Source organism: Python bivittatus, unplaced genomic scaffold (assembly GCF_059951505.1).
Source record: "Python bivittatus isolate LINGU-HERP-01145 unplaced genomic scaffold, Pbiv_v1 ctg000220_np1212, whole genome shotgun sequence".
Taxonomy (NCBI): Eukaryota; Metazoa; Chordata; class Lepidosauria; order Squamata; family Pythonidae; genus Python; species Python bivittatus.
Window position 1 is genome coordinate 5,682,790 of NW_028277048.1, and position 20,893 is coordinate 5,703,682.

At 40.6% G+C, this 20,893-nt stretch overlaps 1 protein-coding gene across 2 annotated transcripts; it reads right to left on the minus strand.

Annotated features, from left to right (window-relative positions):
- Window positions 1–619: 619 nt before the first annotated feature.
- Window positions 620–20,054, minus strand: LOC103056107 (neural cell adhesion molecule 1-B-like). Of its 2 annotated transcripts, none has more exons than XM_007441557.4 (5): window positions 18,950–20,054; window positions 9,041–9,301; window positions 4,194–4,487; window positions 2,586–2,846; window positions 620–1,528 (listed from the first exon to the last, which is right to left on the minus strand). In XM_007441557.4, exons 1-5 carry the CDS (start codon window positions 19,002–19,004, stop codon window positions 1,434–1,436), a joined length of 966 nt encoding a protein of 321 aa, XP_007441619.1. In that variant the 5' UTR covers window positions 19,005–20,054; the 3' UTR covers window positions 620–1,433. The 2 variants fall into 2 exon arrangements, with proteins under 2 accessions (XP_007441619.1, XP_087993836.1); XM_088137710.1 differs by lacking the exon at window positions 620–1,528 and adding an exon at window positions 1,535–2,482 and having other exon boundaries at window positions 18,950–20,042.
- Between the last annotated feature and the right edge of the window lie 839 nt (window positions 20,055–20,893).

Below are 20,893 nucleotides of genomic sequence, written 5' to 3' on the forward strand. Positions count from 1 at the left end.
TGAGAGTCTTTCCATGGAAATGTAAGGAAGAGGCATCAGGGATGCAATTTACTTGTCCTTTAGCGACGGGCTTCATGTTTAACATTTGAATGTGCCCTGAGAGTATGAGTCAATCAGAAATGACGAACCCGTGAGCCACATATGGCCTGCCCCAGTCCCATTTTGGAACACCTCAATCTGGGCAGCACAAATGCTCGATTTTTAAGAGCTGAAAATAAAGGCTAAAATATGTGTTGAGCTTCTGTTAGGATTTGATCACCTCATTTGCCTTAAAAGATCTTCCCAAAATACAAAAAGTACCCAACATTTCAGCCCCAGCCACCTGGAGATTTCATCCCATCACCGGTACTCCATTGATCCTTGAGATAGCACTCTGGTCTTCAATGATCATAAACCATCAATGAAACTTTTTCCCCAGACAAGTGATTCTCCTTGATTAGCTTGACCAAACTGCTTTCCTCTTCTCCAGTGGATACCCAGGCACACCTCACAAACCTCCCATTTGCAAAAAAGTCACCATCACTGATATGTTTCTGAAATTTAAGTAGGCCTTTTTTTTCTTAAGCAGAGCCCCCAGTTGCGAGCAAGGGTACAGACTTCCACAAGTCTAAAATAGTTGAAATCAAGGTATTTTTATTGATGGAAGCAGAATGAAAACAAAAACATCCATAAATGCAGACAACTGAAAAATAGGCAGTCATAATTTTTAGTTTCACTTCCCTGGTATTTTGCATAAGATTGCAGCCAAAGGCTAAAATTATTTTAATGAAAGATGTGAACTTCTATAACCTTTACTTGTTAATTGAACACAGAGCTGCCTGTATAAGCTGCAGCAAAGCATTAGGGAAGAGGGACAAAGTAGAACTGTTTATAAACTTTAGCCAATTCAAAATTTTATATTATATTGAATATAGCAACCTACATCTGATAGGGAGTTGAAAAATGTGTGATTTATGTTAATTTGCTTACATTATTCAATTTTTTTTAAACTTGGGGAAGAATAAAGAATCCTATCTGCAGTAACTGGGAATCTTATTCACATTCTGAGATTTCAGCAGGTATAACCCTTATATATATGATCCCCAGCTCTAAGGACTAGAAACACTTTTTTATTTCCAAGTAAAAAGCTCCCAGGTAGCTAAATCTCATGTCTGATAGAGGTTTTGCTTCTATTCAACTTCTTGCTTTAGTTTGGCACACATTCCAGTTCCTACAAAGGCTCTTGGTTGCTCAGAGGAACATTTTCTGGTTCTATCAGCAGATGAATGTTGATCGGGCTCCATAGAGAAGATCATCCAACTTCTGTCCCTGCTGCTGTGTAGGCTTGTGAATGAGAACAAAGATTTCTTCTTAACCTGGTTTCTGCTGTGGCTGGTCAGGAAATTCTGCCTCCGTATCACAAAGGAATCCCGATCTGCCCTCTGTTAAAATGGTCATTTTCGGCAAAAGTACCAGACACCAACAATGATGATTAAACCCAACACTAACACCGTCATCACCGGGACTATAACCCAGATGCGAGACTTCCCTGCAATAGAACATTAAGAGATGGCTTGGACCTGAGATTGTTATAGAAGCGTTTGCTGACTTTCTGCATGTGCGTAATTGCACTTTGCTGTTTTGTTGACATTTCTCTGACCAACTGGATCAAGAATCCATTTCATTCTGCGACTGAGGAAACCACAGAGCTGGTAAGACTGCTGTCTCCACCTTCTGAGGCAATATGTCCCCTGCCGCTGGGGACAAGCAGCAGGGTTGGGCTTAAAGGGCTCTCGTGGTCTGTTTGTGGTCTTCCTGGAAGCAGTAGATGAAAACTGATGCTGAATTAGATGGGCCCTTGGAGACATTCCATCACAGGACACTTCTGCTAAAGCCTCCTTGAGAACTGACTCTCCAGTGCTTTATGGTGCAGATTAATAGCACCCATGCTATGGTTCTTATGGGACCAATATCTGCTGTCAGGAATGGTCTCCTCCCAGGGTCTCATGATGAGAACACTTCTCTTCTCTTCCTGTCCCTTTAAAATGTGGAAGAAATAGACTAGAGAGACAAAATCCAGGGCAACCAACCATTCAATCGCAGTTGGATGATACTACATGGAAGCCAGGAGGCCATGTCTATGTGAAGCTGCTTTTCCCTTTTTTAGAACATTCTTCCAGAGATTGGGAGCTTCAGTATCTCTCACATTTATTCATAGCAACTCACGCTGACCAGGACAGAGTAGGGAAGTCAATCTTTCCCTCTCAAAATGTGGCCGGTTTTACTATATATTGATCTCCCTTGAAATTCCTGAGATGTTTCTCCAGAGCACTCTTCCCAACATGGTACCATCCAGATGTGCTGGATTTCAACACCCATATTCCCCAAACATGGCAACCTTCAGCTTGTGGGTTCAGAATTATTGGTGTTCCCCACACATCAGGAGTACACTAGGCCAGTGAAAGCTCCTCTGGAGAACTACCACCTCACTACTGCCCAGCACCTGCAAATTTGCCAGTCAAATTTTTAATTGTAAATATTAAACATGGATATAAGTAAAAGAAGGAGAAATGTGCAAATCTGAAAAATAAAAACATTTATCCTACCTTCAAAGACAATGTCAATCTGTGCTGAATTCTTGCCGTAAACATTATGGGCTAGGCAACGGTAAGTCCCATTATGGAACTCCTTAGCTGAACGAATTGTTACAGTCTTATTGCCGTTTGAGAACTCTACATCAGCTTTGGGGGGAAGATCCCAGGAAAATTCTGGATGGGGTTTTCCTTTAGCATCACATGTCACCACAATGTTTGCATCCACTTTGTAGGTCACATGAGTTGCTGATATGTTGACATTATAAGGCTTAGCTGCAAGAAGAAACCAAAGAGGTGAGTTACAGAAATCTTGTCTACCATTTCATGTACAGCATTGACTGATAGCACAGAAATGTATACAAGCAAGACTGCTCCATTTCTCTGTCCACTCTTCAGGCACCACTTTCCTATCAGATATTCTGTTTTGTTCTGTTTTGATAAAGATTTGTCATTAAAAATCCGGGGGGGGGGGACCTCTAGATCTTTTAGTAAAGGGGATTTACTGTAGATGTAGAGGATGGCTGAGAATCCTAAACATTTATTTAGATTTACTGTGGAACTCCCCCATATACTCACAGTATGCTTCTCCCACAGCACTTCATGGACTGATCATGTAATTACCTTGTTTCATGGTCAGTTCATAAAGCACTTTAGGACAGACAGCCTCTGAACAATGAACATTGTGCTGCTGGAGATGGCATTTTTATAATGAAAGAAGAAATATATGTAGGCTGTCTGGGTACCTCTTTAATTTAAGCAAGTAAGTTAATTATTGTTAAGGGGAAGATGAACACTAGCCAGACTTCAGTACTGCTAGCATTCCTCCTGCTACGGATACCTGGACGGTGAAATTCCCATGTTCATAAAAAATAAAGTTATTATAAGGTGTTACATTGAAAAAAGCAAACCTGGTAATGGATGGCAGGCCAGAAGATCAATACAGTATAGCACCATTATTACCCAGTCATTAGGGAAACTAATGTCTACCAGAATGTGCCCAAAGCAAAACAGATCCTACAGAGCGCTGGACTAAAGAAGCTCTAGCTTTGACATCAGATGCAAGCATGGACAAGCTACAAAGCTGGCTACATGCTCCCTCTGCCAAATTACACTAGTCAAGTGGAAGAGAAGGTCTCAGCCTGCCACATCCTATTCTCACTTCACTGTACTGAACTCCAAGAATGAAACCAAGATATTTCCCACAGCTTAGCCTCCCCAGCAATTCAACTATGGCAAGGGTGGCAAGTAATATCTGGTGTAAATAATGTGACAAGAGCATCCTTGGCCTGGGGGTACATAGTCACTCCATGATTGCTGAACAGTTTCTGCAGAAACGTATGGTGCTTCTGAAATCTTGACACTCATTTATTTAGTCAGCAATGGGACAAAAATGTTCTGCAGACAAGAACAAGGAAATAATCTTCAGCATTCTTTGTGAGAAGGGAGGGGAAGGAAAGGTGGGTTTGATGTGATTGCTTAAATGCTGATCTCACTATCAAGGACAAGCCCTAGATTTTCCAAGCCAGTACAAATTGTCAGAGAGAAACATGACATCTAATAACAAATAATCCCTTCTAGCCTAAAGGAAAAGAAATCTGCCACAGAATAAATGCAACTTACCCACAACCTTCAAAATTCGAGTTGCATTTTTTCTCAGCTCTTGTGAACCCACCAGGAGGTTGGCCTCACAGAGGATCTCAGCCCCGTCATCCTGCTCTAAATTAGCCATAAAGTTGTATTCCACAGATGGTTCTCCATTGCTACTGTTCAGGATACTACCACCTCTGCTCAGGGAAATGTTGATGTTAGATGGGACGGAGCCGCTCACCTTCAAGCTAGAGATGTTGCACACGATTTTGTCCAAATGATCACTCACAACTTCAGAAACTGGATATATAGCTGGAGTAGAGAATTCTAGATTGGAATAACAAAAGATAGGAATGACCAGTATTTAGAAAAATAAATGGGACCTAGCTCTTCAAAGAGGCCAAGCAATCTTGGCCTCCTGGAGATAGTAATGCCATCAAGAATTATTAGTATTATATGTTGTTATTATTATTATTAATATTAATGTTATTTCCATACATTGTGAAAGTGACCCTAGATTGTCTAATGGATGCAGTTATAGATGAACCCATGGTATGCAAAATCTAAGATGGAAAAGCTTAGTAGATGAGCATGAGACAAAAGGAAGAGGGAGAAGAGAGATATTACTGCAGTGTTTCTCAACCTTGGCAGCTTTAAGATGTGTGGACTTCAACTCCCAGAATTCCCCAGCCAGTATTGGCTTCTGATATATCTTGGTACTGTGACTTGATTAATTTTATCAATGATGAGGATTAAATATTCTCTCCCACACCATTTAATGGTGACTATGGCAGTTGTACCATGACTGCTTTTCAATCTGAAGAGTAACATTATTATGAGAAACAAATCGTGCTGATATGTAGACTCCCATAGTCTTGGAACAATGGAAATAGAATACACTGGCAGGCATCATGGAGGCCTCAACTAAGAGTTCTGTTTAGCTGTGAGAGTGGGAAGATGTGTCACAAGTTGGGGCAATACAACTTTTCGAGTATGCTGGCTGGGGAATTCTGGGAATTGAAGTCCACACATCTTAAAGCTGCCAAGGTTGAGAAACACTGTATTATTATATTTAATAGGGATTTTCCTCTCCTGACTCTATTCTCATATTTGCTTTGGCCCAGCTCACTTTCTTCCTTGCAGTCCCCTGGCATGTCATTCAGTGCCAACATGTTCATAGAAATAAGGTTCACCACTCCTGTCATAAGCCATCTCAGCTAGTGTCAGCCCTTCCAGGTTGTCCAGACCAGGAAACAGACTCCACAAGAAGACTGGAACTCAGCTTTATTGAGATAGGCGATATGAACAGAATCTTGCAAGTCTGACTGTGTCGTTCCTCCTCTCCCTCTTACACTCCAGTGAGTCCGGGAGGAGCCAGCCTGAGTCTCTTCCTAATTCTACCTCCTTTCCACATCTCCACAAATGCTTCTGCCCTTTTTGTTGTTGTGATGGCTTTTGAGTATTTCTCTCAAGGCCATCTCCATGGCTCTGTACGGCTAGTAGAGAATCAGCACATGAACGGTGAAAAGAAAATTAGTATTTTTTCACACCTGAACACAGCCCATCAACTACATATGACAACCTGAACTTTGTGCAAGAAAAAGCAGGCCCAAAGAGGAGATTCTTTGTGTGGGTGAAACTGAAAAGCAACACTGAAAGCTGAGCATAAGAATTAAAACAGGAGGGGAGGGGGTATCTTAACCTTTTGCTGGGCATTTTTGTGTAACTTCCAACAGCATGAGATGAAAAGTGGTCATTTTTTGGGTTGTTTTTTGTACTGTTTTTTTTATTTTTAACTCATAAGCTACCCAGAGGATGGACAGCCATATCAATTTAAATAAATAAATGATCAAGAGGAAGCCCTGACCTTCCACAATGTTTTTCCCAAGATTGCGCCCCGTAAAATGTAACAGTTTGCAAAAAGGTCTACAGAATCACACGTAATATGAAATTCTGCTCTTGAATAGTCTGGATAAAGTGCATATGTGAGCATGGGGGGGAAGAAAAAAAATTGGTTTCTGATATATCTTGGTACTGTGACTTGATTAATTTTATCAATGATGAGGATTAAATATTCTCTCCCACACCATTTAATGGTGACTATGGCAGTTGTACCAAGACTGCTTTTCAATCTGAAGAGTAACATTATTATGAGAAACAAATCATGCTGATATGTAGACTCCCATAGTCTTGGAACAATGGAAATAGAATACACTGGCAGGCATCATGGAGGCCTCAACTAAGAGTTCTGTTTAGCTGTGAGAGTGGGAAGATGTGTCACAAGTTGGGGCAATACAACTTTTCGAGTACGATCCATTTGGAACGTAGACAGTATATCACAGGCGTTCTTATAACATGGCTGTCTTGATGGAGGGGGACCTGCCTCTTCCCAAAATGGCCACCATGGGATATGTGGCCAGTTGTAAAACCACCTCTTTACTAAAAGTCAAAATGGAAAGTTGCTCCCTTATATCTTTTCTGGTCCCCCAGCAAGCTCTCGATCAGCCCAGGTTATTCTTTTACTTTTGTGGGAAGGGACAGATGGATCTGCTTCCAAGGAAAGCCCTGCAGTGCGGCCCTCCTCTATTTTAAATTGCTAATGGGCTCCCAAAGATGCTCATCAGGACTCCCAAAGATGCTTCTTCTTGGAAGTAAAGACGCTGCCAGAAGCTGCTGCTTTCCTCTGTAACTTGCCAGTTTCCTGTTTCCTTATGGAATAGGTAGGACAACTCAGTATAGACAAGTTTGTTACCATGGGTGTGGTAATCCTGTGAGCTGGATGATGGACCTCATCAAGATGAATAGCTTGTTCCCAGTCATGGGAAGAGGAAATGGAAATGGATGGGTTGTGACTATTTGTCTGAAATAACTGATTAGTTTTTGGCTTGATGCCTAGAAATACATGGAAGTTAGATGTAGAAGAAAGTGTAGGTTGGCACAATACATCTTCATCAGGGACCTTTTTCCTGGTATTAAGAGATGCACATGGGAAATTGCATTGTCTAAGTTCTAACATCCCTGTTTTGGAACAATGAGTTCTGCTTAACAGGCATCATGTTGGTGTCTGAGTTAGAAAACTCAAGTAGCAAATTCATTTCAGATGACTGATGATTCAAGTTCCAGTTATGGAAGGATTCGTGTATATTTTGTTATAAGGATGCTTATATTTTAATAGGAACTAAACTTACACAGAGGTAAAATGTATGTTTACATGGTTCATACTTCCTTGGTTTGATCTCCTCTGAATAGGATCTAATAACCAACCAAGACAGAAGATAAATTCCTATCTCATCCTTAAGACATATAAATATTTACTGAATACACTTTTGAACTGGAGCAAGTTGTTCCTCTTCTAATAAGCCAAAATTTGGGATTACAGGTAGTCCCAGTTTAAGAACGAGTTCCGTTGCCAAGGTCTGTCCTTAAATCGAATTTATATGTAAGCCAGAACAGTATTATTGTTTAATATTGTGTAAGTAGTATTGCGTAATGAACTCTAATCGTGTATTTACATCAAATTTTGCTACAGTTCTAACAACGACAACAGATAGTATCATGTGTGAAGTTGTCTCAGAGAAAAATGAAACCTAGTCTTAATGGCAAAACTGCAGGATGAAAGGGAAAAATTGATGAGAAATAATTGTTTCTTATTTATATTACAATGAATAGTGTTTATTTGATTTAGTTTTTCCATATGCACAGGTATCATTATTAACTACATTTAATTTTGGCTTATTATAAATAAATTAGATTATCGTGCTTGCCTCTTTCTGCCAGCAATAGTGACTAAACCAGAAGTAGAATTCCTGGTGCCCTCTAGATGTTTTGAACTACAAATCCTAAAAGCCCCAGCCAGAGCATCCAGTGGGCAGGGATTTGGAAGAAGACCTGGTTGCTAGTTCTTATGCCAAGGTTAGACATTGTGGAAGCTGCTTCTGCAAGTTGTTAAGCACGATTTGTAAACTCTGACTTGTTCCTCTTCTAATAAGCCAAAGTTTGGAATTACAGGTAGTCCCAGTTTAAGAATGAGTTTCGTTGCCAAGGTCTGTCCTTAAATCGAATTTATACGTAAGCCAGAACAGTATTATTATATAATACTGTGTAAGTAGTATTGCCTAATGAACTCTAATCATGTATTTGCCTCGAATTTTGCTACAATAGGCTCTGTTCTTAACTATGAGTTGTCTGTAACATGGTCATTCTTAACCCGGGGATTCCCTGTACAGTATACTTTTTCTCAGGTTTTGACTCTTTTCATTTCATGACAACATTTTGGCAGCCACTTGGTACAAGGATGTGATAGCATGTCAGGAAAAGTCCTGGGAAAGTAGAAAGCAGGAGAAAGAAACTCAGAACAATTCTGCCTTGATTGAGCTGGGAATATGTTAAAGTAGAGAGAGGCTTTGTTAGGCTTCCAGGTTTACCGCATTACAGTACTTTTGAAAACTCCTAGTGACTCCTGTTTCCTGATTCCCTCACCGTAGTCAATCTCCATGTTCTCAACAGGCTTTCAAAATTTCCAGTGTGCCCACCAGCCCAAAAGATCCTGGAGATCTTGATGTCAGGCCTTAGAATATAATGGCTAGAAATTCTGAAAACTGCCATCCCAACATATCTGAAGGTCACTTAATGGGAACTGCCATTGCCTGGCCTTTGTGGTGTCACTTTATATCTATACCAGAAGTACAATGGATGTTTTATAAAGATTCCACTGGAAGTGCCTGGCCAGAAATTGCCACTATTTTATAGTTGATAAGAAGAAATAAATGCAGGGTCTCTACAGTATTCTTTCTAGAAACTAAATATGACCCAAGCCTTATGATACCTTCTAATTCTGACAATCCAAATATTTATGGCAAACATAATCTGTGAATACTTACGGTAAACAAAAATTTCTGTCCTGGCATAGGTTTGATTAGAGACTCCATAATTAACCAAGCATAACAATGGAAGTGTCCATTCAGTTACATTAGCAACGTACAGATCAATCCAACCATCTCCCTTCTTGGTCACGGATGGAAGAGCCACTTCCCATCTCAGTTTATTGTAGCTGCTACATGAAACCATGCAGGTCAAATTCAAAGAAGCCCCGAACATCACATTATTTACCTTGGGATTGATAGTCACTTCACATGGGTGCACTAGAAAAACAAGAACAGGATGCAAAGGTCAGGTTACAAAGAAAGATGAGCAGTTATTTCAGGTGGAGCATAGTTCTAAAAAGATGTTTGGATGAAAATTAAATGAGCCCTATGGGTAGTCCTCACTTACCAACCACTTGTTTGGTGACTGCTCAAAGTTGTGACAGTGCTGAATGAGTGGTATTTATGACCAGTCCTTGAAGTTCCGGCCATTGCAGCAACCCCACGGTCACATGATTCCGTTCGGGTGCTTGGCAACTGTCTTGCATTTATGACAGTTGCAGCATCCCACAGTCACACGATCACCATTTGCAACGTTCTCTGCCGGCTTCCCACAAACAAAGTGAATAGGGAAGAGAGCAGGGAAGGCTGCAAGTTGCTCTGTTAAGCCTCCTCGGCCTTCCTGCACTTGCACCCTGCTGTGCTGTCCACCCCCCAGCCTTCCTGCCCCAGTGCCCCACCGTGCCGTCCATCTCCCGGCCTCCCTGCACTCATGCTCTGCCACACTGTCCAACTCCTGGCCTTCCTGCACTCGCACATGACCTGTTCCAGGCCTCCCAAGCTCTCTCCAAGCCTCCCTCAATTCCCATGTGATCTGCGCTGGGCCTTCCAACCCCTCCCCCAGCCTCCCCCAACTCACGCACAGACTGTGCCAGCCCTCCCAGGACCTCCCCTGGCCTCCCCCAGCACCCCACAGCACCCCCGCACTCCTTGCCCCTTACCTAGGACTCCAGCCACTTCCCACTTAATGACCCACATGTCTTGGGCTTACGACGGCAACCAGGACTGCTGGGATTGTTATCACTTTACAACCGCATCACTTAGTGACAGCAATCCCAGTCCCAATTGCTATCATAACTCAGGTCGGCTATTACAAAAGCTCTCCTGACAGGTCCCTGGCTCCCTACCTGTCATCACAGTACCTATGATTCCCTGATGGAGAAACAAATTACTGCTAAATCTAGTTAAGTTAATGGGATGATGATAATGATGATAATGATGGTGTTTCTGGTACTGAAGATCTTATTCAAAACAACTACCACTAATGTATTGTTATCTACTATACTGAAGGTGCATTAGCCAGTAAGTTCTCAGAAAGCAAAATTAAAAAGTAACATGTTTATATTAGTTGAAGTTGAACTCAACATAGATGCTAAGACTGTCCATAGCATCCAAGGGCCAAAGGACAGTCCTCCAATTGAGGAGGAATGGGAATGGGAAGGCTGCCATCACCTTTGCTCATCCATTAGCCAAAATCACCATCTCACTCTGATTAATAGTACTACTGGCTATATTCTATTCATGGGATTGCAAATAATCAGTGAGTAACCATTGAGTTACCAGTGATCTCTTCTTTCAAAAGAAGGTGAACCTGAAATAGCAGTTCTGTGCAGAGAATTGCATGACTGAGAGGCACTGAGCGATATTCTTTCTTTCACCTCTTGGCCAATTATATGGGACACTGGCTTCCCATTTTGTCTATAGTGAACTCTACTCCCCTTAAATGCAGAAGTGACCCATGCCGTTCCACTTGCAAACATTTATTCAGCAACGTGGAATAGGCCAAGACAAAAAGGAAGCAACTTGTCTGAACAGGTCCAAGGGCAGGTTTCCAGGAAAAAGGAAAATAAATAGTTTCCCATTAGTTCACAGCATGTTCTGTCCACAACAAAATAATCCCTTTACTGTAACATTGATTGCATTCTTGCTTTCTACTTGTTTGTAACAAGCCAAGACATAACGAATGCTTTAAAATCACACATCCCCTTCCCTTGGAATAGAACTGTCTTCCTGCAACTGTTGTACTGAGCCAGACCCATCAAACACTGACAAACAAAATTCTGCAATGGAATTCTTGGCAATGAACACTTAAGTTGGCATCTTCCCCATACATCTCTGTTCCAAGCGTACCGCGTTGTGGACTGTGCATGTGTTTTGCCAAGTGTAAGCCTCTGTCTGCCCTTCGATAGTTGGCACAGAGAGATCATTTTTACCACTGTATGGGCTAGATGTTTTCCCTCTGAAGTTCAGCATAATCCAAAGCAGTTAAATCTCCACATCAGTGGCATAGACAGCATTGGTGCTGTGATAAAGGCAGGAGGGAATGAAGAAATGAATACTGTGGAGTCCTTGGGGTTCTCTGAGCTTGGTGCTTTTTCTGCAAACGTTTCATTACCCGGCTAGGTAACATCTTCCGTGATGGAACGGGATGGGGTTTGCTAGTAACATCTTCCGTGCTGGAATGGGATGGGGTTTGCTCTCTACTGTGGCATGCCCTGCCAGTGTTGGTGGGGGTGGGGGTTTTGTTTTGTTCCTCTGGTAGTTCCTTGATTAGGATATTGTTTGCTGCTTGCTTGAGTGCCCTGTGGTAACCTCTGCTTATCTGGGTGATAATTGCTGGTGAGGAGCTGTTCTGGTCTTTTGTCTCTTTTGAATAGTGTGTAGATGCTGTTGATCTCTATGTGTCTGTTAATCACTGCCTTGTCTGAATACCAGGCTTCCAAAAATTCTCTTGCATTTTTGGATTTAGCTTGGTCTAAAATGCTGACAGTTTCCCAGTTGAAACTATGGTTGTGTCTGTCCATGTGTTGTGAGATTAAGGCGTTTTCATCGTGTCTTCTGACTGCTAGTTGCTGTTCGTGGATGCGCTCTGCCAGTCTTCTGCCTGTCTGTCCTACACAGTCTTTGTTACAGTCCTTACACTGTATGTTGTAGATGCCTCCTGTTTTTTCTTCTTGTGCTACTGGGTCTTTTGGTTTACTTAAGATGTTTTGGAGGGTTTTAGTTGGTTTGTGTGCTATGGTGATGCTGCCTGGTTGTAATAGTCTGTTGGTAGTTTCTGAGATGACTCTGATGTATGGCAGTGTTATCCTTTTTATACCTTGTGCTGTAGTAGGTTGAGTGGTCAGGCATTTTTGATAACATTGCATGGATATCCATTTTGTTGGAAGATGTTGTATAGGTGGTCTCTTTCCTTTCTCTGCTGTTCTGGGTTGCTGCAGTGTGTTTGTGCTCACTTGAATAATGTTCTTACACAATTCCTCTTGTGGGAGATTGGGTTGTTGCTTTGGTAATGGAGTACTTAATTAGTGTGGGTTGTCTTCTGATAAACTTGGGTTTCCAGTTTGCTGTTGTTTCCTCTGCTGATGAGGATATCCTGGAACGGTAGTGTGTTGTTGTTTTCTTCCTCTCTGGTGAATTTTATTCCTTTGAAGATGTTGTTGATGGTTTCATGTGTCTTCTCTACTTGCTCCTTTTTTATTATCACAAAGGTGTCATCTACATATCAGATCCATATTTTAGGCTGTATTTGTGGGAGTGCTATAGCTTCTAGGCGTTGCATTACAATCTCTGCTATGAGTCCTGACAGTGGTGATCCCATGGGTGTGCCTCTGATTTGTTGGTATATTTATCCATCAAACTGAAAATAAATGGTGAGGCAGAGGTTGATGAGGTCCATGATTCTGTGTATTTCGATCTGGGTGTATTTGGTTAAGTCCAGTGTGTTGTGTAGCATTGCTGATATGGATTCTTTCGCTAGTTCTGGGATTATGGATGTAAAGAGTGCTGTGACATCAAAAGAGATAAAAGACCAGAACAGCTCCTCACCAGCAATTATCACCCAGATAAGCAGAGGTTACCACAGGGCACTCAAGCAAGCAGCAAACAATATCCTAATCAAGGAACTACCAGAGGAACAAAACAAAACCCCCACCGCCACCCACACCCACACTGGCAGGCCATGCCACAGTATATAAACAGAGAGCAAACCCCATCCCATTCCAACACTGAAGATGTTACCTAGCCAGGTAATGAAACGTTTGCAGAAAAAGCACCAAGCTCAGAGAACCCCAAGGACTCCACAGTTCAACCCTGAGCTACACATATTCACCTCCATTGGAAATTAATACTGTAGTAAAATGTCATTAGAATTCATTTGAGATTGTTCAGTGTGATCCATTGAATAGATCAATAGGCCAAGGAATAAGGGCCAAATTAGAGATAACAGAAGAGGGATGGAGGAAAGAGATGCCTCCTAGTATTTTGTAAGGAGCAAAAGAGAGGTCTGGATTTGACTGGGGGGACATGAACACTCTTAATGATAAGCTTAAAAAGCATTTGAACTTCTTTAAAAGAGCAAAAAAGAAAGAAAAAGGACAATCCTCAGTCATGAGCTCCATTGTTTGAAAAACAAGAATTAACTTCTTGCCTGAGGATCAAACTAAGGGCCAGGGTTTCCTTCCAGGGTCACAGAGAGAGAACAAAATATTGACTGAAACACTTTCTTCATTCTTCCCCAGATTCCCTTTTCCAGATAGACTGAAACTAGCACTTTCCAAATTCTCAGTCATTTGCTGAGTTGATGGTCATCAATTCATTTGCTGAGTTGATGGTCTCCACCCATCCTTGAGTCAACAGGAAATTATAACAGCACATCATCTGCTGTCTCCCTTGCCAGCCTTTGCCAATAATGGGTGATAAAGCCTAAAAGATTATAGACACTTGAAGACAGAACTTGGTGTCAGAATTAAAAGGAAAATGTTACTGGTGCAGCTAAGGATGACTTGTCAGTCTCACCCATGGGCTGTGTGGAAAAGGAAAGTAACATCATGATGTTAAGATAGAAAAAAAAGTGTTGTCCTGGCATTTTTATACCATGAGTATGTACAATTGTAGAAAGGCTCCTTGGTTGTATCCTTGTCTGACAGTTTTTACCCCCACTCAACCGAAATAGAACAAATGACTCAGGGTTGGCAAACAATCTGGGCAATTTTGAAAAAAAACAAAACTTGCTTGATATCCTTCAGCTTCTCTGCCTTCCATTAAAGATAAATAAGTTGTCCCATGAATCCAGATGGTATCAGGGATTTCTCAGGGATCTAGCAAACCAAAATGCTCTCTGTTTCAACAAGCAGTGAGCAGGAATTGTTACTAGCAGTGACAATAAGAGAGGTCTAGTTAGCAGTGCCTGGTAATTCAGTAAAAGAAGCATGTTCTGCTTTTAAGGGCACTTCCACACAAGGACTGTGCCAGTTCAAAGGCAGTTTTATTTTATTTGGGATCATCAGTGCTAAACTGAAGCACCAGTGCCTTCAATCAATCAATCAATCAATCAATCAATCAAACAAAACTCTGCAAGTCTGTGAAGCTTGTGCACAGTCTGTTTCCCCCTCTGCAGGTGCTCCCGCCTCTCCCTATCTAGCGAGCTTTAGGTCTTCCAAGGAGAAAGGGGCTTTCCCTTTTAATTTCCCCCATAGGAACTGCTGAGTTGGATTGAATTCAGTTTATTGTACGCTATTGTACTGTACTTTCTTATTTACCTGATCACTTTTTGATGTTCTGTGAACATGGAAAACAATACAGTATAGCCTGCATCAGTAACACCTGAACCAAACTCATGCTTTATGAATATGGTGAACAAAACATTAAGTTTACTGGAAGACAGAACCTGAATCAAACAAACCTTGAATCAGGCTCATTCCAGACTGGAAGTGATTATCTGGCATGATCTCTTCAAGCAAAGATTGCTTTAAATGGGCATGAAGGTTTGCTTTGCAGAGCCACCGTTTTAACCTACATAGTTTTGCTTTATGTATGTCCCTACGTTCTATCTATATGGTTATTAAGAGTTGACAATGACTTGATGGCACATAACCAATTAGTTTTGCTTTAAATAATCCATATTGGGTTTCTCTGTGTATTCAAGGAAAAGATGTCAAATTGCAAGTTAAATTTTGGGTAGGGCTTGAAATGCTGTACAATATTAGAAGCAACTCTGAAGTCGGAAAAAGCAAAGACCACACACCTAAATTTCTCTTAATTAAAACCATGACATTTATCTTTATTTATAGCAATCCCATCCCACCCTGGAGAAATAAGTCACTTTTATAACTTATTGGAGCCTACAAAACTAACAGAGAAAAATAACATTAAGAGAAAGTTACGATAAATTTAAATAATAAATAAATTTATGAGACATTAGATAAAATTATGAGAAATTTAAGAGACATGTGCGAAAATGTAGTATTCTGATACAGAGAAACAAGTTTATTTTACTGGAACATAGAGACACAAATGTAATTTGATGTAACTCTCTTAACTTTAAAAGTTAATGTTGACTTTGATTAGCTCTGTGGGGTATAAGTAAGAGTATATATTCACAGATCATAGTCCTATACAGTACTTCACTATATTTGATATATAGAATTATACTTGTTTATAATTTTTATTTTAATATAAAGGACTTCTGAGATACCAGGTAAAAGTAGAGTCTTACTTTTTTACAGTAAGGGCTTTTTAGGGCCAAGAGCATTTGGAGTTGGCATATTTAAGGTTAGGAGAGTTTAGATACAAAAAGCCCAATTGGAATCATATCAACAAATAATTTAATGGTGTTTTGCTCTGAGAATTAATCAATATAGTGTCAATTTTAATTGGTAAGCCCTAGGACATCACCAACAGACAATGACCATTCACTTATTGCTTGGAAGGCTTAAATCTAGGAAGCCCCCACTGGTACTTGCACAACATCTGTATAACAACTTCAATATCGACTCCCAGTGGAAAGTTAAATGGGTTGATGTACGCCCAGATACAGGAAGACGTATAGATGATCCTATGCAAAAGGTGCCAGGTTTTGACCTATCTCGTCAGCAATGGACAACCTTGAATAGGATTCACACCTTACATGGCATCTGCCAGGATTCACTGCATAAATGGGATATCACATTGTCACCTCGGTGTGACTGCGGGGCTGCACGTCAAACTATAGATCACATTGTGACCAGCTATAAGCTGAAGGCATATAAGGCCCAGTATCTGATTTTTTTATATATATAAATGATGCTGCGCTTCAGTGGCTAGATGGCCTAGACGTTGGTATTTGAATTTAGATCTTTTTAATATTGTATTTTAAACCACTTTTAAGTTAGACTAAATGTTAGTATTTAATGCAAGTCCATGTATGAGATGCCATAGCTAAATAAATAAATAACCATTCAAAAACAGCAGCAGCCTAATGAAATTTGGGCATTCAAAACACAGGGAATTTGAAGCTTCACTTGCAGCGGGGGGTACCATATTTTCACTACATCCTTGAGTATTTAGAATGCTTGTACTAAGTATCCTTATACGGTACTTTTCTTCCTGATTTGGATTAATATGCTTTTTTGGTATAATTTATGAATTATGCCCTGATTATTTTCTGATTTACTATTTATTAAGTCTGAATCATTTCAGTCAATTATATTTATGGATTGACTGTGGTTAACCCCAAGTGCCATCTGCCCTGTCTGTGTGCTTGAGCAGGGAGAGGTTGGTGGCCAATCGCAATTGTCTGCTGGGCTGCAAGTATTGGGCTGCGGTCCTTTTATTCTGCTGATTTTGAGTTGCAAATATTTTATTTTTGCCCTGCAAACTATCTGGAATCTTGGGGTCTGGGCCGTATATAAATCCTTGTAAGTAAATAACTAAGAAAAATATTTGTTAAAAACATATCCTGTCTTTAACTCAGGTGCTTAAGGTGGTGTACACAGTGTTCCATTCTCCCTTTTTTTCCAACACCCTGGGGAGCAGAATCATCCTAAAGATACAGTGCTTTTGTCAAAATGATGAAAGTAGTGTCACAATCCTAGCAATACCCCTTTTGTACCTACTGTACATTCGACATCATGACACATTTGGAAAAGGGGCAGTTTACACTGCAGTAGAGTCACACTACTCATGCCATTTACCCTCCCTTGACCCCCCCTCCCCTCCTTATGACATAGGCTGAGCTGAGAGAGCTGGATTTCCCCGACATTATCTGGCAAGCTTCTGTGCCTAAGGGTGGACTTGAAGCAACCTGTGTCTCCCTAGTCCTCGGCAACGCAGGGGTGGACAATAATCGTTTTGCTCCTCATTCTCAGCAGTGCAAGGACGGTAGGCTTCAAAACAATCATAGAAATCTTCAAACTGGCATGAGGGAGTGGAAAAGATGGCTCTTTGGTTGCCATTTACAGATATACAAGCACACCTGCAAGGTACCATGACGATCAGCAAGAAAGGTTTTGAATTCCAAGTGACAGAGTGAGTTTTTACTAACAGGGCACAATCCACCAAAGTATTCCCCTGCATTATTGTATCCCCTTTTAAACAAATGGGAACGATACCTTTCTTTCCATAAGGCTTACATACAGTAGTGCAGTCTACTTTCATGTTCAATAGCTGCTGAGAAATAATGCTGTTTGGATATTCTTACTTTCTCCATTTGCACCTGACTGGCCCATGAACATGCCCTGGTGATCTCCTTTTCCTGCTGTGTCCTCCTGAGGTTGCCTTCAGCTCATTCCCTACCCAAACCGGAGCCAGCCTTAAGGTGTCCTCAGCTGTTGCTACTCTTGGGCATTGTCCTCCAGGGTCATTCTGCTTTGGGCAGTAGGAGAGTCCAGTTCTTTCAGATCAGGCTTTCTCTTTTATCTGCCAGACTTGTGAGCTGATCCTGGCTCGGAGACATATATTAGCCTAAATAGCAGGTGACCAATGATGGCAGCAGCAATGCACTAATTACAGATTGAGAGCTGGCTCTCTCGCTGCTGCTTTAAGCACTACAAGATAGTTACGTGATCACCTGGAAGGTAGATTTTTCTCGGCATACACAACCCATTCCCTTGATCCTCTAAACTGTGACTTGGATTACTTTACATGGGTTTAAGCCTCTTTTAGAAGAGTGCTAAACCCATGCTTTAAAGCAGCCTGATTTAAGAGATAATAGATGCATGGGAGGGTTGCAAGGTGCTCCAGGAATCCTATGGCGCCACACAGGCTCTCCCATGTGCCTGTCAGCTGTTAGAAGGGGGGTGTAAACAGTGTGGCAGGAGGAAGACTGCCACTATACCATGTTGCCCCCGTGTTCCTGTCAGTAATTAGTAGCCAACAGCTGACAGTTGCATGGGGGGTACATGTCCTTCCCAGTGCATTCCAAAACCATCCCATGTGCTTTTCCTGCCACACTGCCACCCTAACCCTTTACACCTCTCATCTGCTAGCAGCTAACATCTGGCAGATGTGAGGACCCATGTCTGTCCCACTGTTAGAAGAGTGATTTGTGGATGTTTTCTTGCTGGATGGTGATGTTTGATGAGGGAGGCAGGGAGAAAGCCAGGGGAATCCACCAGAATTAATGCACCCTGCCCACAGTACACCACCATTTGACAGCATTCTTCCTGTGGCAAGGCAGGGATCCGCAGTGAGAACAGCAAAATTTATGTTGGTACTGTTTCCCCACATCCCTCATATTTTTCTATGCTAGTTAAGGCTCCTGTGAGTTCTAGCTTAGCCGTATCAGAAATTTCCCTCTTCCAGAGAAAGTGTGAGAAAATGTTAAACATGCTATTGTTAAAAAATTACATTATATCAGGTAAACCAAAGGGTTTTTTTTCTTTTTGCCATATACTGCAGTACGTTGTCATCACAAGGTTACGAACTGCTAAGGTTACTAACTGCATGCAACATCATTGGACGAAATTCATTATATATAACATTCCCACAAACTCAGATACTCCACTTGACATGCTCTGTTCCATTTTGCTCCTTCATTAATCAGCTTCTAGATCCCGCCAGCCACACTAAATGTAAATTCAGGTGTTTTTTGCAAAATCGAGTACTTACTAGTAGGCACCCAGAAGAGAAGGACAGGCATGATCAGAAGCAGGACAGTTGTCATTTTAACCAGCTTGAGGGACCAAAACTTGAAGCACAAAAGACGGGTCACTTAGTCAGATGGAGGACTTTCAAGCGTGATATATGGAATGAGAACAGTACAGTACTAAAAAAACAGTATGTCACTTCAGGAAATAAGCATTTCCTTTACTCCACCCACTCACATGCTTATTTTCCTGAAATGAAAAAATCTGCAGAAGAAAAAAGGAACATACAATTCCTAAATAACAGAAAACGAAGGGGCCCAGACTTAAATATTACTACCACACGCCACTCAGCATTAAAATTTGCATCAAAGAGAATTCTGTTAGGTGTTAGAGAAAGTCACACCTGAGGAAGTTGTTTAAACGACTACCTTAAGCAATATTAAGTAATTTGTTTCCTTCAGCCAGTGGCTTCCTAAATCCTTTAAGGCAATAAATCGATTTTATTCAGTTTACAGGAGAAGATTTTAGGCCTTTGAATCATTGCACATCAAGTAGAACTTTGCTAATGTCTAACTCAGTTGTAAGAAATGTTACAATGGATGGAATTCTCTCTTTCAGGAAACTTAATGCTGAGCAATGGGAGTGTAACATTTAAATCTGTAAGAGATACTGTATAAAATGTTCAGTCTGGAATGTGATAGCTATATAGTAAAGGAGAGAGCAATATTACAGTTTTTTTTTTAAAGGTGGAAAACAGGCATGTATTAATTCTTTAAGTAGGTGATGTGAACGTAGCTGATCAGGGTTCTTCATTAAAGACACTAGTTTTGTAGCAAATTAAAAGCAGCCTTTGGAAAATACATAAAGGTGAAGTGCCTATTTCTACAATAACACAAATAGCCTTTATTTTATATTTCAAAAGCTTGTTTGTTGTCTAGATGTGCTTTAAACATAATGGGTACAAGATTGTTGGTTCTATTTTCTTAAAAGCTTGCAGTTTCACAACGGTTACCCAACATCATTTCTAGCTGACTCTTTTTTTATTATTATTATTATTTTTTATTTTAATATCTTTATTGTAAAATGCTATATACAGACTACATTAAATACAACAAATAAAATAAAGCATTAAACATAAATCTAACAAAAACACATATAAAAAAGAAAGAAGGAAAAAAAAGGAAAAAAAAGAAAGAAAGGAGAGGAAGAAGAAAAAAAGCAAAGAAGAAAGAAAGAGAAGAAAAAAAAATCATTTAAAATGTGGTTTCCAGCTGTCAAACATTGTAAGATATACTAGTAATTGTGTTACTTTTAAACTCTTATCTTTGTTTTACCTATTTTACTATTATTTCTATTAAAACAGTTCTTTAATATACAAAACCAGTAATCAATACATTATTTTTCTCAACTAACATCAGATAATCAAGAAATGGTTGCCATATCTTCTTAAAGTCCACCATATTTTTATCTTTCATTTCTAGCTGACTCTTGATGAAATGATTTCTAATAGAAAGTTATACTTTATAGCTGGGTTGGTATGTTTCATTAACAAAGCCATGTTTTATTACATAAATCACAATTTGCTGAGTTCATAATGCAGTAAAGCCATAAACAAGGGTCTCTAGACTTGGGGGGGTGGACATATTTGAGAAGGTAGTAGGGGTGCTTTTGCAAGAAGCAGCTGGGGGACTGCTCTTTTCAACCAATGACCACCATGGGACATCTAATCAGATACAAAGTACCAATTTACCAGGCTGGTCCCTGGCATCCTGTCTCCTGCGGGACCATGCCTGCTACTTATATTTGTCCTTTGCTGGACAGACAGGCAACTTCCAGACCAAGCCCTAGCCTTCAGCCACTTCATTTTCACTTCTGAGAAAGGATGTGTGACTCAGACATCCCGGGAAATCAAGATTATGCTGGAGGCTGCATTTTCTTTTAGAGCATTCCAGTTCTCCATCCTAAA